Source organism: Gossypium hirsutum, chromosome A12 (assembly GCF_007990345.1).
Source record: "Gossypium hirsutum isolate 1008001.06 chromosome A12, Gossypium_hirsutum_v2.1, whole genome shotgun sequence".
In the NCBI taxonomy this organism is placed as follows: Eukaryota; Viridiplantae; Streptophyta; class Magnoliopsida; order Malvales; family Malvaceae; genus Gossypium; species Gossypium hirsutum.
Window position 1 is genome coordinate 103420360 of NC_053435.1, and position 15986 is coordinate 103436345.

At 31.7% G+C, this 15986-nt stretch overlaps 2 protein-coding genes across 2 annotated transcripts; one reads left to right on the top strand and one right to left on the bottom strand.

Annotated features, from left to right (window-relative positions):
• Positions 1 to 5205: 5205 nt before the first annotated feature.
• On the bottom strand, positions 5206 to 6706 carry LOC107886059 (uncharacterized). Its single transcript, XM_041083449.1, has 4 exons — positions 6158 to 6706; positions 5998 to 6072; positions 5866 to 5910; positions 5206 to 5766 (listed from the first exon to the last, which is right to left on the bottom strand). Exons 1-3 carry the CDS (start codon positions 6704 to 6706, stop codon positions 5905 to 5907), a joined length of 630 nt encoding a protein of 209 aa, XP_040939383.1. The 3' UTR covers positions 5206 to 5766; positions 5866 to 5904.
• Positions 6707 to 8519: 1813 nt separating this feature from the next.
• LOC107887567 (E3 ubiquitin-protein ligase HOS1) lies at positions 8520 to 14217 on the top strand. Its single transcript, XM_041083450.1, has 10 exons — positions 8520 to 8750; positions 9098 to 9491; positions 9628 to 9762; positions 9860 to 10035; positions 10388 to 10786; positions 10897 to 11055; positions 11737 to 12234; positions 12574 to 12720; positions 12881 to 13593; positions 13732 to 14217. The coding sequence occupies exons 1-10, from the start codon at positions 8628 to 8630 to the stop codon at positions 13889 to 13891; spliced, it is 2904 nt and encodes a 967-aa protein (XP_040939384.1). The 5' UTR covers positions 8520 to 8627; the 3' UTR covers positions 13892 to 14217.
• The last annotated feature ends 1769 nt before the right edge of the window (positions 14218 to 15986 follow it).

The following is a 15986-nucleotide window of genomic DNA, read 5'->3' on the forward strand; positions in this document are numbered from 1 at the left end:
CCCTACAACGAAAATATCAGGATAGGATCACCCGTCCAGGCTAGATCCTTTTTACTGTCAATTGATTTTTAGAGATCTATCGAATTTTCCTTCTAGTCAACCGGGATTTCTTCCCTTTTTTATCAAATATTTTAATGTTTCATCAATTTTCATATAATGAACATTCAAATCATATTCACATCAATAACATACATTTCAAGAATTTAAGAATATAATTCAAGTTACACGAACTTACCCCGATACTTGTTTGTATACAAAAATCTACTAATCTCGAACTTTTTCCTTTCCTTGATGTAGCTTCGTATTTGAATTTTTTGGATCTAAATAAATAAATTTAGTTATCAATTTAATAAATTTCATGTTCATATGTAACATTCTATACAATTCCACTATTATTTATAATTCATTCAAAACTATCTACTTGAGTCGTAGTCACTAAATTATTTATATCTCAAGATACAAAATTCCAAATTAAAAAAAGCTTGATGTTTCTGAAACTATACTCAAATACCTTTCTACCATAAAATTTTCAGAAATTTTGGTTCAGCCAATAAGTACAGTAAAATCTTCAAACTTACCCCTATTCTGCTGTCTGACAGCTTCAACCTTTCTTTGCTAAAAATTAACTATCTCTTAGTAAAAAAAATTGATGATGTTTCCGTTTGTTTCTATTGAAAATAGAATCATTAATAATTTAAACATATAAATTTTAACCCTTAATTATTTTTCTCCAATTTTTTTATGATTTTCCAAATTCAAAACAGGGGAACCCGAATTCATTCTGGCATTGTCTCACAAAATTTATTATATCTCATAATTTACAATTCCATTGCTTGCACCATTTCTTCTATGAGAAACTAGACTCAATAAGCTTTAATTTTATATTTTGTTGATTCTATAATTCAATTTCGACAATTTATGGTGATTTTTTAAAGTTAGCCTACTGCTGCTGTCCAAAACTATTTTAGTGCAAGATGTTTATTACCATTTTTCCCCTAATATTTCAATAAATGATAATTTCATCCCTGCTCAATTAACCTCTTAATTGAGCTGATTTTTCTCAATTATCACTTTATTCTATCACTTTAAACTACTTTATAACCTTTGGGAATCAGGATTTCAGCACTAAACTTTATTTCCAAGCTTTTTCACAATTAGGTCTTAAAAATCAATTTCTATTAAAATTACCTAATAAAATCATCTCATAAACAATTTAAAGCTTCAATTTCATGTTATTTCGTCATAAACTTACAGAACTCAACTATAGTGACTTTCAATTTCATTCATGAAATCAAAAACTAATGAATTTATTATTAAGAGGTAGTTGTAAAAGTCTTAAAAACACAAAAATTACAAAAAAAATGAAATGATTAACTCACTTGGTGCAAAAATTATGAAATATCAGCTTAAAGAACCCCTTCTATGGCGTTTTGGCTTATGAGAATGAAGAGAAATCACAAAAAATCTAGATAATTCCATATTACTCATTATTTTATTTATTTAATTATGCAACATTTCAATTTTGCCCTTAAATCATCCATTTTCTTGCTGATTTCATGCCCTTGCCGCCCAGCCCAAATAAATTTGGGTCTAATTTCCTTTTAAATCCTTTCTCATTAGACACTTAAGCTATTTAATCATCTCAGCCACTTTTACACCTTTTTCAATTTAGTCTTTTTCATTTAATTGACTATCTAAACATTAAAATTTCCTAACAAAATTTTAATACCACATTACTAACATTTCATAAATATTTATAAAAATATTTTTGACTCGGTTTTACGAGATCGAGGTCTCGATACCTTGTTTTTATCAAATTTCTTTTATAATTTCTTTTTTCTAACTAACCACTAAATCGGTAAAATTTTTCTATCGATATTTTCTTACGATTTTCCTATCATATCAATATTCATACGAAAATATTAAAATAAATTTCTCTTTAAATAGGATTTGTGGTTACAAAACCACTGTTCTGATAACCTTGAATTTAGGCCATTACAATATAAGTTTAATTTTAAAAACATAATTATTGATACAAGATTGAATTTTAATAAATAATATTTTAAAATTATTTTAAAATATAAATATTTTAATATTACATGGTGTGAAATTATATTTTTATATATAATTTTTATAATGTAAACACATTAGAAACTTGACGACCTTATAGTATGTAATACTAGATTGTAAACCCATGCGTAATTTTAAATATTTGTTAAGATATATAAAATTATTTCTTCAAGGAATTTAAATAAGTTTTGTAATATTTGGCAAATAATACTAAAAAATATCAATGTAGATGTTTAATTTTATAATTTTTTTAATTTCATAATATAATGTTTATTAAAAGAAACATAATTTTTTAATATATAAAAATAAAATTTAAGTAAAAAGTTAAAGTCTAAAGTGTGCAATACTTGAAAATAAAAGAAAATTAAGATTTATTTATTATTTACATTAATCGTTTTTTAAAAACAATTTAACTATTGTTATATTATTTTTTAAAATAATAAATTTAAAATTAAATAAATTCGAAATACCTTTAAAATTATTATAATATTAATTAAAAATATATTTAATTTGTTTTATTCTAGCTAACCATGTAATGAATATAAAATTACAAACAGTAGCAATTAGATTGTAATGCTATTGGAATGAAAAATTTTAATTGCTATAAATATGCATATCAATAATATTTTTTAAATATATTAATTACTAAGAAAGTAACATTAATTTTATTATAGGTTCTTATTATATCTGTTTTTTTTTCATACAATGACTAGAATTACTTATAGTTTCTTCCTAACCCTTAAATAAGAGGATAATCACTTTAACACACTCAAAATCATGTCCTCTTATACTCAAAACAATGCTTCCTAAAATCCGAAATCGACTCTACTCCAATAGACTCGTACCTATTTCTCTCCAACATATTAAAACGAGAAGCACTACAATCAGACCTACTTCAGTGTTATCTTTGTACTCAGCCCAATAAGGTGATTTCCAAATGGATCGAAATCGTTGTAAGCTAAAACCCAGACTAGTCTCAAAGCCAGCCCAAGATAATAGTCCAACCATATTGACTAATTGTAATTGGACGACAAATCCACTTTCTGTAGTATTGACTTTGGTATTTCTTTACTTCCAGAGTCACTATTAAATGGTGAAAGGGAAATTTACCAACCATTGTTTGGCCATATATGATAGGTTTGGCCATATATGATAATATACCTTCCCTTTTATTGTTCTATTTCACAGTCACCCAACTTAATTTTGATAATGTCAGCCGCCAATATTGTACAAAAGCTTCACATGTTTTGTCCTTCTCATTGCTGTAAGTAACCCAACTCCCACTACATTTACTAAAATACGCTTATTTTAATCTTTATACCTATTCTTATATATTTTAATTAAAATTTTTCAAATTTTTTTATGTAATTTTCAAGTTAGTCAGATTAAAGATAAGAAACAAAATGAAAACATAAAAGATTAATTTTTGATTAAAATCAAAAAATTAATTAAATTGGTTCAATCAATTTAGTTGATTTTGATTTAAATTCGTGCAGTTTTTTAGTTATGGGTTTGATTTTGGTAGTTATTTTTATTAGTTATTAATTTTCAAATTAATCTGATCAAAAGAATCAACTTAATTTAATATATTTTCAATTATTTATAATATATAAAATAAATATATATTATTTAAGTCCAATAACTAAAATCAATTAAGTTGATATTTAAGTTTTAATTTGATTGAATCAATTTTTATAAATTATAATCACTTAAATCGAATTAATAAAAAAAACTATTAAACCAACCGAAAAACCCAAATGCTGTGTAATACGGGGAAGCTAAGAAACCGAGTGCTGTAGTAGTTTGAGATTGTCTAAAACGAAGGCAGCTCATAGTTTGGAGTTTAGACCGATTGGCGCCTTTGCAAGCCAAAGCACTGCTCTTTTTTACCTTGCCTCCCACAATACCATGCGCTTAATGCAACGTACTCGTATTAGAAACTAGTCACGCTCTTCATGCGAGACTGTAGTTCTAAAAAGGATGGGAAAAAAAGGTAAATCAAAAGCTGGGTGCAAGATTGTGTACGGAATCGACCAGTAATATGTGACTATGACTAGTGTTACAACCAATCTAATACTTAAAACATTGTGTGCAAAATCATAGTTATGAATGAGAACAAAATGTTTTCTAATTTTATACATAATTTAATATTGGATTATTTGAAAATATTCAACCCACAAAATGGTATTCAAATCACAAATGATAACCTTAATTAATGCATTTGACATAGAAACTACTAAGCATTAGATTAAATTAAAGATATACTTGGCTAATCTGGATTCGATTGGGACCCCTCCCTTCAACATGGAAATACACCTTTATTCAACATTTGCACACCGCATTTTCAAGACAAATAAAGCTGCTTGTCAATCAGAAATTTTTTTTACAACACTTCACGACTAAAGCAACATAAATTGTCTTCTGCATTTTTAAAAAAATAAAGAAAAATAAAATCTGAAAATATAGTTTTCCAAATTATGAAAATTTAAGATAGACAATTGAGACTTTTGAAATTAGTCTTCATAGTCATTAGAGGTATAGATGAGTCCAGTCTGGCCGCCGAAAACTCGTTTGAAAATATTTTTAAATTAAAATTTATTTTTGGACCAATTAGGCTCACTTAAAAAATTAATTTTATTATTAAAAATTTCATAAAATATTTTAAAAATATTTTAAATGCTATTTTATATATTTTAATAATTAAATTTTAATTTTAAAATATTTAAATTATTTAAATTAAATTCAATAAAAATCTTTATTTAAACCTGACTTAACCTATCAGACCAAGTTGACTACCTAAACCTTAAACAGATCAAATTGTCATTATTGAGAATATTTATCGACTAAAAAAATCAAATCTAAATTTATCATTCACGAGCCACAAATTTAAATATTTTAATACTGAAGTAACTACAAACAAATGTCACGAGTCGCGAATTTTCTAGCCTCATAACACATACCTTAACTTTTTATTTATAAAATTGCTTGATATTGAATTTTTACTTTACCCAAAAAAAAAAAATTCTATACACAACGAGTTCGAGCTGAGTATATAAATTGTGCAAATGAAGTTAATGAAGCAAATTTTGACAAAAAAATTAATTAAATTCAAACCAGGATTCAAGTAATAACAAATTAAGTTGAAGCTTTCCACGTTCCAATTTGATTTGAGTGAATCATAACCCTAAAAAAACCTAAATGATCCTACACAAGAAGACGAGAATAAAAAAGGCAATCAAGTAATCAATTAAATTAAACCTTATCAAGTGCTCCTCTTGATGGAAGCTCAAATGAACAGAGAAATAACTCTTCCTTTCAGGTAAAGGAAGAATGGCAGTGCCTTCAACAAATAAATCAAGCATTGCATTTGGGAACTCTGCCAACCATTATAAGCAATCAACACATTAGAAAATTTGTAACCAAAACAAAATTTTTTTTACCGTAATTGTAACTCTTTCAGCAAGCTGAAATGAAGAGCACTTGAAACAAACTCTCTCTTATAAAGGGCTACCAGTCTGAACAGCAATTTATAATCTTATCGCTTATAACTTATGAGAATAAAATAAATATTTTTTCATAATTCCCATTTTTCTTTACATATTTTCATCATGCCTCAAAAAAACATTTTGAGGTCTCAATGGGGCATACCCTACAAAGCTCCTAAATTTCCAAATTCCTCAACACCATTATCATCCCCTGCAAGTATGTTCTCCACTATTTCAGTACCAGACATAAGGATATAACCCCCCCCCCCCCAAAAAAAAAAGTAAAAAGAAAAACAGCATTAAAGGCTACCTTTGTATCTGATAATGTTTTAAGGATCTAAAAGCAGGTCTATTTCTGCAGTTTAAGAAATTGCAGTTAGCAGCTAATAAATTCCTAAAACAATTAAAGTTGAAATAAAAATTTTTGATCAAGTGAAAGAACCTTGTTAGGAGCAGCATCAACGATACGGTAAGCTTCAGGCGTCAAGCCAACTAGCCATAACCCAGGAAAAACATTCTAAAGCATCCTCACAAGCAAAAACAAAGTTAAATTTTATGAAATGATGAAAAATATAAATTAAAACTTAGAAATATTTGCTTACATCAAGCTGTTTCTCGATGTTCTTGGGCCTTTTTTTGGGCCTTCTAGCGGGCCTTGCTCCTGTCAAGGCAAAGATATCTTCTTCAATTTCATCCTTCGATATAGCTATACGAAACTTTCTTTTCTCTTTCTTTTCTACAACCCCTCCATTTTCAGCCGAAACCCTTGATCTAGTTGACTTCGGGGCCGCTGTTTCAGTAATCTTTTCTGGCGGCACCGTTGTCGCTGCCGCCGCGGACGTCTCCACCATCACCATCTTCCTCGGCCTCAAATTCCAAGGTCGCTGTACTGCAACCTCCTCCCCTTCTTCGTCGGGCTTATTTTTTTGCGGCTCTAACGTTTCTTCTGCTCTTTGCTTTTGCTTTGCTTCTTTTTCTCCTTGGTCTAGTTTGATGGGTATCAGCGGAGGACAAAAGCTTAAGCGGTGAATGCGGGTAGAGCGTGATCCAACACGTTTCGGACGCAAACTGTTGTAGCCGGAATCGTATTCAGGTGAACGGCAGCGGTTTAAGTTGTGCAAGGGCCGTGACTTTATAGTTGCAGTTTCCATCGTAACAATAAAACGAAAAAAGAAACGTATGAAAAGAAACAACTTTACATAAAACGACGAGGCTTCCTAAACTCTAATACACTGACAGCAGCACGAAGCACACACGGTGGGGCGAGTGGCGGAGCAAACGCAGAGCATCGAAACAAGACGAAAATATCACATACGTTTGTTGAAAAATAAAGAGTATCATTTGCGTAGGTTATTTATAAGAAAGCGGGATCGCCCAGGGGATTTTACGTTATTACGAATTTGGCCTTTATCTTTTCTATATTCACATTTGTGTACCGGAAGGAAAATTAGTTTAATTATAGTTTTAGTCCCTTTATTGTATTGAAATCTGCTCTTCTTCTATGATATCATTAGCTGTTACACAAAATAATAACATGAATTTTTTTATTCGATCACGTAAAAATTTAATAAATTATATTTAATTAATAATAAATTTTCATATAAATTGGATGTTAATATTATTTTTTAAAGTTACGTCATCACTTTAATAAAATCATTTAATGGTATTATCAATTAAACCCATTAATAAATTATAAAAAAATCAAATTATGTAAATTAAAATAAAACAGCGTACTAAAATCATAATTAAACCAAAAGAAAATTCTATATTGTTGTTCTTTTTAACGGCATCATGACTTTTGACCTTAAACTGAGTACACATGTTAAGATCTCAATAAAAACAATAATTTTTTAAAATTAATATTGTTTCGTCGTTTTTTAAAAAAAATTAATCGCTAAATATGTTTTTTTCTAAATCTAACTATCAATTAAAAAAAAAATCAAGCACAAGCTAGGTGATAAGGAGGAAACATCTAAACTTGAGGTCTAGAGGCTTGTCCGGGACACCAAGTCTTATTTATTTCCTTTTTTATTCTATGACTATCTCTAATAATAATAGAAAGTAAAGCAAACAATAAAGTTAATGGAACATCAGAAACAGAAGAGGGTGCACGAGGACCCGAGCTAAGCTATGAGCCACCTTAAAATCCAAACAATGAATAAATTATTCAATTGAGGTTTAAAAAAATGACAGTTTTGAAATAGTTACCTAAACTTAAAATTATTATTTATAGTAGAGTGCAAGCAATTTACAAATAATCAGATTCAACGACGATAGAGTCAAAATTTAAATGTCGAAGCCAAGACAATGTCACTCTAACAACAAAGATATTCACCAAACGAGGCTACAGCTGAATGTTAACAAAGTGATATCGACACTTAATAAAATGACTCTTATTGTTTCGAAGTAAAACAATAAAAGAAGTGAAACCAACTTGCAGAAATGTCGCTGCATACACATTACACTTGATCGAACCAGGTGGAGGCTATGTTTATTTGTTATTTTCAAATATTACTAAAAAAAAATCAGTTAATAGATTTTACGATTATCATTTGCATTAAAATAAAAATTTGAATTTCAAAAAAAAAATGCCACTATAGATTATCCAATTAGTGAACATAGACTAAATTTATAACTTCACACATAATACAAGATTAATGACATAATTTTATCAAACAAATTTAACTATTACCAGTTGTCAGGACTAAAATTTTAAAATTTGAAAAATATAGGTGCTAAAATTGATTAAATTAAAGTACAAGTATAAAATCTATAATTTAGACAAAGTACAGGTCTAATAGCAGAAATTGACATGAACAAAAAGTACTGAGCTTGGGCTGCCTGGCCCTTCCGACTCGACCCGAAAACGCCGATTTCGCTTGCATTTTAATTTCAAATTTCGGTACATATTAATAGTAAAATAAAATAAATAAAATTTCTATCCCTATTTTTGTTTTCTAATTTTAAATTGCAGCTCAATTAGCCCAGCCCTAAGCCCTTAAAGGCTTGAAAACACTCTCAAACTTTACTCACTTTTTCCCAGGCAAATCCGTCACCAGAACTGAGAACTAAATGGAGAAACCGGAAATCAACGGTCCTCTTTTCCGTTCGAGCTCAATAAGCAATGGCGGCACCTTTAGGTCACCAACTCCCGTTCTTTCTCTTCAACCCAACTTCAGTAGCCAAGCCGTTCAGGTACTCTTCCCTAACTGTCTACTGCAAAAACCCTAGCGCCTTTACGTTTTTTTGGGTTTGACTTCTTAATTTTATTTTTGCTGCTTTGTATTGTTACTGTAATAAGGAAACTAAGCTCACATTTGCTTGCATAGAATCGGGCTTTACGAGCCCCTTTTTGTGTGTGCAAATACTAGGGTTTTAGGTTCAATTAAGTGGATTTATTCTTCAAAAAAAAGTTGGAAGTGAATATATAGCTGATTATTCAATGTTAGAATAAATTATAAATTTATTATATAGCTTGATAGTACTGTTTATTGGAGATTTTTAGTATGGGAAATTATATAAGTTTTTAATTTAAATTTCAGGAAGCTTTGGAACACTTGGCATCTATCGACCTTAGTGAGTTATTCAATGAGGCGAAAATTGAGTACTGTCGAGCAACTAGAGACTTAAGAAGCTGTAGTCGTTATGTACAGTATGCGTTGAACTCATGTGGACATGCTTCTCTTTGTGCGGAATGTACTCAACGCTGTGATCTTTGTCCAATTTGTAGAACCCCATTGATAAAAAGTGGTAACAGTAGACTTCGTCTTCGCCTTTTTGATGAATGCATAGATGCTGGCCTCATCTCTAGAAGATGTGATGAGAGGTTTCAAGATAAAGAAGATAGAGATAATCAACTCACTCCTGATGTTCAACGACTTTATTCGTTTTTTGATGTAGCCTTGGAGAATAACTTGGTTTCGTTGGTCTGTCATTGTATCCTTTGGCTATTTTACTTTTTGGGCACCTTTTAGCCTTGTAGGGATTTGCTCATATTTTAATAACATATCCTGAATACCGCTGCCTTGGTTGTGCTTTAGAAAGTCATGCTTCCTTTAACAGAAAACAACAGATGTTACAGATATATGTATGGATGAAACTGCTGTTTCCAGTGATGTTGTCACTGCTTTGTTGCTGGATGAGAAGGTTGTTAAGGATTGGGTCAAGCGGACATTTAAAAACATGGCAACAGAACTTCAGCGTATATGTATCCTTGAAAATTTATGAAATGCTCTGAGAGCTATGCTATTTTAGTAATTTGTATATACAATGCTTGTTGGGTGTTCCGTAACTGTTTTTATCAGATTATCTTGAGATAGAAGAGATGAAAAATCGGTTGGGTTTGCTTCTAAAATTTTCTGTACGTCTGACCAGTTTATCCAGTGTACTTGAAGTTTTGGAGTCTTCTTTCAAGGGCCGTCTTTCAGCACAGCTTCATGACTTGCACCACCTTCAAGAGAGTATATTGAAGACAAAGCAGGTTTGATTCAGTTAAGCGAATGGTTCATCATATTTTAGCATAATTTAAGAGCAATGTGATTTTGGCAAAGTCTCAGAACCTGCAATCATGAAAAGCAGCTGAGTAAAGATTAATAGCAGTTTGAGTTCAGAATTTGTGAGAAATTAATGGCTGTCATTTGATCATTGCTCTTATTTGAACTTCTTATGACAATGTTGCTATGTCCACCTTTTGTCTTATAGTACTGTACATTATTGTATCATTAATTTCAGACTCATTTTGACCTTTCACCGCGCAAAATAAACAAAATATAGAATTTTAAATATGTAATGCAATAATCACCATTTTCCACAATATTTGTTTTATTTTTCAGCATCTTGAGATCACAATATGGTGTATAAGGCACCACTTCTTGGAACAAGTGAGGTCTCGTCATGCTGATTTCACATCCTGGCGTAATCATGTCCGTGAAAGGAAATCAGCTGCAGTCGTGCGGGCGTGGCCTCCGGCTGATGTGTTAGATCTCTCAACCAACTCCACTGGACAGGAAGCTTCTCTTTTCATTGAGGATGCACTAGAAAATCTTGACATATACGAGGAGATAGGAGAAGAGTCAGATTTTGCATTTTTGAAGAAGAATGGCGCCTTGTCCTTTCTTCAGTCTAAAATAGGGGGAATTGCAGGATATTATCCATTTGAAAGTCTTCGAGTTGCTGTGGATATCCTCTTTCTACGTGGTGGTTCTGATTTGGTGGTTGCCAAGCAAGCGATTGTATCCTTCTCTTTCTAACTTGATTTTCCTTAAAGGTTTTTCTGCTGATTGGACTTTTTTTTCTTTTTTTATTGGGCACACTCCTTTAGGTTTTCTTAACTGAGATGTAGTTTGTGTATTACCTGTTTGATCGGCATTGGAGTAGGCCTAAGGAAGAATGGAGGGACATTGTTGATGACTTTGCAGCCTCCTTTGGCATCAACAGGCATTCCTTACTTGAGTCATTCATTTTCTGTCTTCTGGATGACCACTCAGATGAAGCTTTACTGGTAATTTCTGTATCTGTTCTTATAAAAGTTTGTTTAGGTCTAAGTTCCCACACTTACTTGCTGTGTGCGGATTTCAGATTAATTTTATAAATGTTTCCTAGGATGTTTGACCGTTAACTTCTCTGCCACTCACTACCTCATTAAATGGAGTAGTGTGATGATTACTATTGCTATTAAATTATGCTGTGGGTCTAGATTGGTAGGACTGTCCACCTTGCTTAAGAAAGTTTTGTTGAATCATATTGCTAAACAATTATAATTCTAACATGCATGCCTAAGTTTTGATGGAAATTGTACCTGTACTCATAAGACTTGTATATTGCAAAATGTTCTTACTTGCTATGCAGTGGATTTTACTGTCCATGGTAGGTTCTATTTTCACCCAGAATAAAAGGTTGTTTCTTTTTTTAATTGTGAGTGCTAACTTCTAATATATTAATATCTGAGTGAACTAATATAGTTCCTCTTAACTCCTCTTTGCTAAACCCAAAAGAAATGTTTGGAGTTTAAAGTACCCAAATGAATTATTTACCATATCATCGTGGTCCGTTTCTTGTGTGGAACCACCATACTTGTTTAATTTCAGGATGACAGTGAAACTATTGTCTGCCCTTCCAGGTTTGCTACTCACTTCTAATATAGTTCTGCATTTTGATTATTTTTTACAATCATATTTCTCAGGAATCTTGTCAACTTCTCCCTGAGATCTCTGGCCCAGAAACTCATCCAAAGATTGCACAAGTTCTGTTAGAAAGGCAGAATCCTAAGGCAGCGCAAATGGTGATACGCTGGTCTGGTTGTGATGGCGGATCACAGTTGGTTTCACTCAGTGAGGCTGTTACTATTGTTCGGGTGAAAGTGGAGTGTGGGCTTTTGACAGAAGCATTTACATATCAGCGAATGCTCTGTGCAAAAGTCCGGGAAAAGAAGTTCAAGTATGAACTTAGTGGCGATGCATTTGATGACTTGAAAGGTCAAAGCAGGTCCTGGATGGACTGGTTAGAAGCATTGGTCACCGAATTTTGTTGTTTATGTATTAGGAGGAATATGGTTGATCGAATAATTGAGTTACCGTGGAATGGTGAAGAGGAGAAATATATCCACAAATGCCTGTTAGATTGTGCCAGTGATGACCCGACAACTAGTATTGGAAGTCTCCTTGTTGTATTCTATCTTCAGGTAATGTATGGAGCTACGAGGATCAATGAAAGGATATCATCTTGTCTTATGTTATTTTAACTCGATATCCAGATACCATTGCATTAAATGGTAGAACATTTAGGTTTGGGCTTATGGTTACCGTATACAGTTGAGTACTTTGCCTATGTATAGGCCTTAAATTGTTATTGTGATTCTCATTTTTACTGTCAGATGCTCTATAATTCTCAATTTTGGGTTGATCCAATGGGTTCTAGCATCACTTTTAGGAGTATTTCCCTTCTAGGTTAAGTAGATGATTCTTTCCATGTATTAGTGTATTACCAGAGTTTATTTACTTGCTTTCTGTTACTAATCCAGCGGTATCGATATGTTGAGGCATATCAAGTCAATGTTAAAATTTGGAGCTTGGAAGAAGACTTCATTTCAACTCATTCTGGCGATGAAGAATTTCTAGAAGCTCTATCAAGAATGGAATCACATCGTCAGAGGAGAAAAAAATTGGTTGTAAGTCTGTTTCACTTCGACAGTCATTGTTGCTGCTATAAAAGAAATTACATTCTATCATTTCATCATTTCTTTACTGTTCTTGGTGAAGTTTGAAGGTTACTTGTAATAAGTAGATTTTATAACGTATCTACTAACTTGCTTACTCCATCTTCAATAGGATAAAGGCATAGAATTGCTTCCCGAAGTCCTACAACAACAAGTAAAGACTGGAACATTGCCTGATATAGTAGTTGCTTCTGGTCAAGAGGATGAAATGCCAACAAGATCTGGTTCTCCAAAATCAGCAAGTTTGTTGGTTCCGTCCACTTCTAATTCTGTTGTTCTACGGCCAGACCATATGGTGACTCCTTTGAGACCACCCGTTTCTGAAATTCCTAGAATATTGGATGGGTATGTCAACAATTCTCGTGTTGAAGCTGGTAACCATGGATCTACATCAATACTCCAGGGGAGATTATTTGCAGATGCAGGAGTATCAAATGTTGAAATTGGCAAAAACTTCAATTTTGATAACATCTCAGGTCCTGGAATTCACCGTGTAAATCCCACATATGCTACACCGTTAAAAGGCATCAATCAGAGTTCATCAAGAGAGCTTTCAAACAGACACCTACGACAAAAACAATCTGATAAAATCATTTCAGAGGGTGAGCAAAATGGGTTTGTTAGCCAAGTTCACAATCCAAGTCCTCCTTATTCCCGAAGAGTGACGGCTAATCCTGCTTCTACACCTAGCAGTAACTTTGGATTGTTTAAAGGTGCCGCAAATAACTTAACTTCAAATATTTCTGGTAAGAGGGGTCAATCAGATAGAGATGACGTGGGGTGGAATGTACCTCCTACTGAAGACGTAATGGATGTCTCTTGGAGGTAAAGATTTTGATTACTACTCTCATTCTCTTACTCTTGCAATCTCCCATGTTGTTCTTTGAATGATTCTATACGTCCTTTTAGCATCAGGTGGGGTTCCTACATCATTTTGTCACTTTGTTTTCTGGATATTTGCAGCCATGGGGAGAGATCTTTTGAGGACAGAAATGCACATGTGGGGCTAAGATGGAGATCTGATGAAACGAGCGATGATGAAGAACAGTGCCCCGACAGAACCATGGAAGTTGGTGCAACCCCTGTAAGGGGACATAGAAGGAGGAGATTCACGAGAAGATGAAAGAACCTCATTGGCCATGTATTTCACCATTCTGTTACCTGATTCTCGTTCTTCCCATACCTAAAGCGACCCGATCCCTATAATTTTTTTTTTTGGGGGGGGGGGTGGAGGGGGGGAGACTAGTATCGCTTGTGTTGCAACTGCCACCCTTTTTATTTGAGAACAAGGTACAGCTCTTCTCTTGTCTAGAAGTCATGAATATAAAAAATTCCGAGGGCAGGTAATGAACCGTACTTTGTCTTCTTGATATGAAGTTTGAGAAACGAAAGGTCTTTGATAATTTAAATGCATCAATTAATGAAGGATGAACCATAATTTTTGTATTCTTTTCAAGACTTCTTGTTCCTTCCCGTATCAAGATAATTGAATGTTACTATCTAGCCAATGTTGAATGTCAGATAATTGCAACAGAACGTAGAGTTATTATATTGCAGTTGGATTTAACTAGTTGTCAACCAATTACATCCACAGTCAAAGATTATTATTATTTGTCTATAGTTTGAAGGGAATGAAACTCATTTAACATTGAACATGATGAATGTTAAAGGTTAAAACATTGGATTTTATTTGCATTGTAAAGTATTGGGGGTTGCTATTTGAAAAACAAATAGAAAATAGTTTTAACAGATAAATATGATTTAATACCTTATGATGTAAATTATCGTGTATTAAGGTTGTTTATATTTATATCATTGATAGGGAAGAAAAGGTGATACTTGGCAGCTAGTCAAGTCTATAAACTTGGTATTAAAAATTAAAGATGCTGCCGTTGATTGTAAGATAAGTAAAAGTTCACCGACTAGTATGTTTAACTGCATTATTTTTTCAATTACAAGTAATTTTAAGAGTTGTATAAAATAACATATATGATTAAATTATTAAAAAATAAAATAAAATATAGCTATAAAGAATTAAAAATCTTATAAGAAATTTCGGTTTTCTTAAAATTTTAATTTTTTAAATGCTTTTTTTTCAAAAATACTTTTAAAAAATCTCAAAAAAACTAAGGGAAATCGTATTATATGCAGAAATAAGATAACTGTGTGGTTGAAATAGGATAATGACCGTACATCTGTTGAGGGTAATCACGTGGACTCATTGCATTCATGTCCTTTATCTCAACAGTTGGCAGCATTTTTACACATGCCATCAAGCTTGAGACCGACAAACAAAGATATCCAACGCCATTTTCTCATGCTTTTTGTTTTTATTTCTTTCCTTTGCCTGCTTTTGTTCTTTTTAATAATCTAAAGCATTATCATCTTCACCAAAACTTTGGGTCAAAATTATTTTTCTCCTTTTAACTTGCTAGTTAATGTTTTATATTTCATTTTGAATTGTGATTAAAATAAATTATTTTGTCAAAATTTCAAATCTATATTAAATTATTATGAAACCCAATAAAAACAATATTTTAGTACAATAAATATAATTGCTGGATAAAAACCAAAAGGAAAAAAAAGGTTAAACGTTATCAAATCTTCATGAACCAAAAAAAAAAAAAGTCTAAGACACGTATAATTTGTCATTAACATCTAATTTTGGTTATATGAGCCATAGACTAATAATCTGACCCACTAAAAAGATTGCTAGTACAATATATATTTCTTCCTTCTGCTGGGTCCGTTTTAAATGGAAAAAATAATTTCTAAAATGTTTGTGATTTTGGATGAAGTGGATAAAGCTTTGTATAATAATGTGGCCACAAAGAGAGAGGGATAAAACACAACCAAAAGCTGTGTAATAAATCCATTTATTTTTGGGCGACAACTTATCTTATATGCTATTATACGCTAGAATATAATTTTCAATAACTTTTAGTATTGTTATTATTGCGACAGTATTGGAGCTTATCAATTTTAGAGTATTGATATATATTAATTTAATCAGGATTATAAATAATTTCAAATATATATTAAAATTTCACGTGTACGTATCTAAATATATTTAACCAACCATTCTTTTTTTTTTTGAAAAATTTATTTTATTTCCAATAACATCTCTCGCCGTACACGTATCCTTATAAAGTCTTTCATTTAGCTATGATTTCTCTTCCCATCATTAATGAAGTAATATATAATTCTTCAATTTTGCA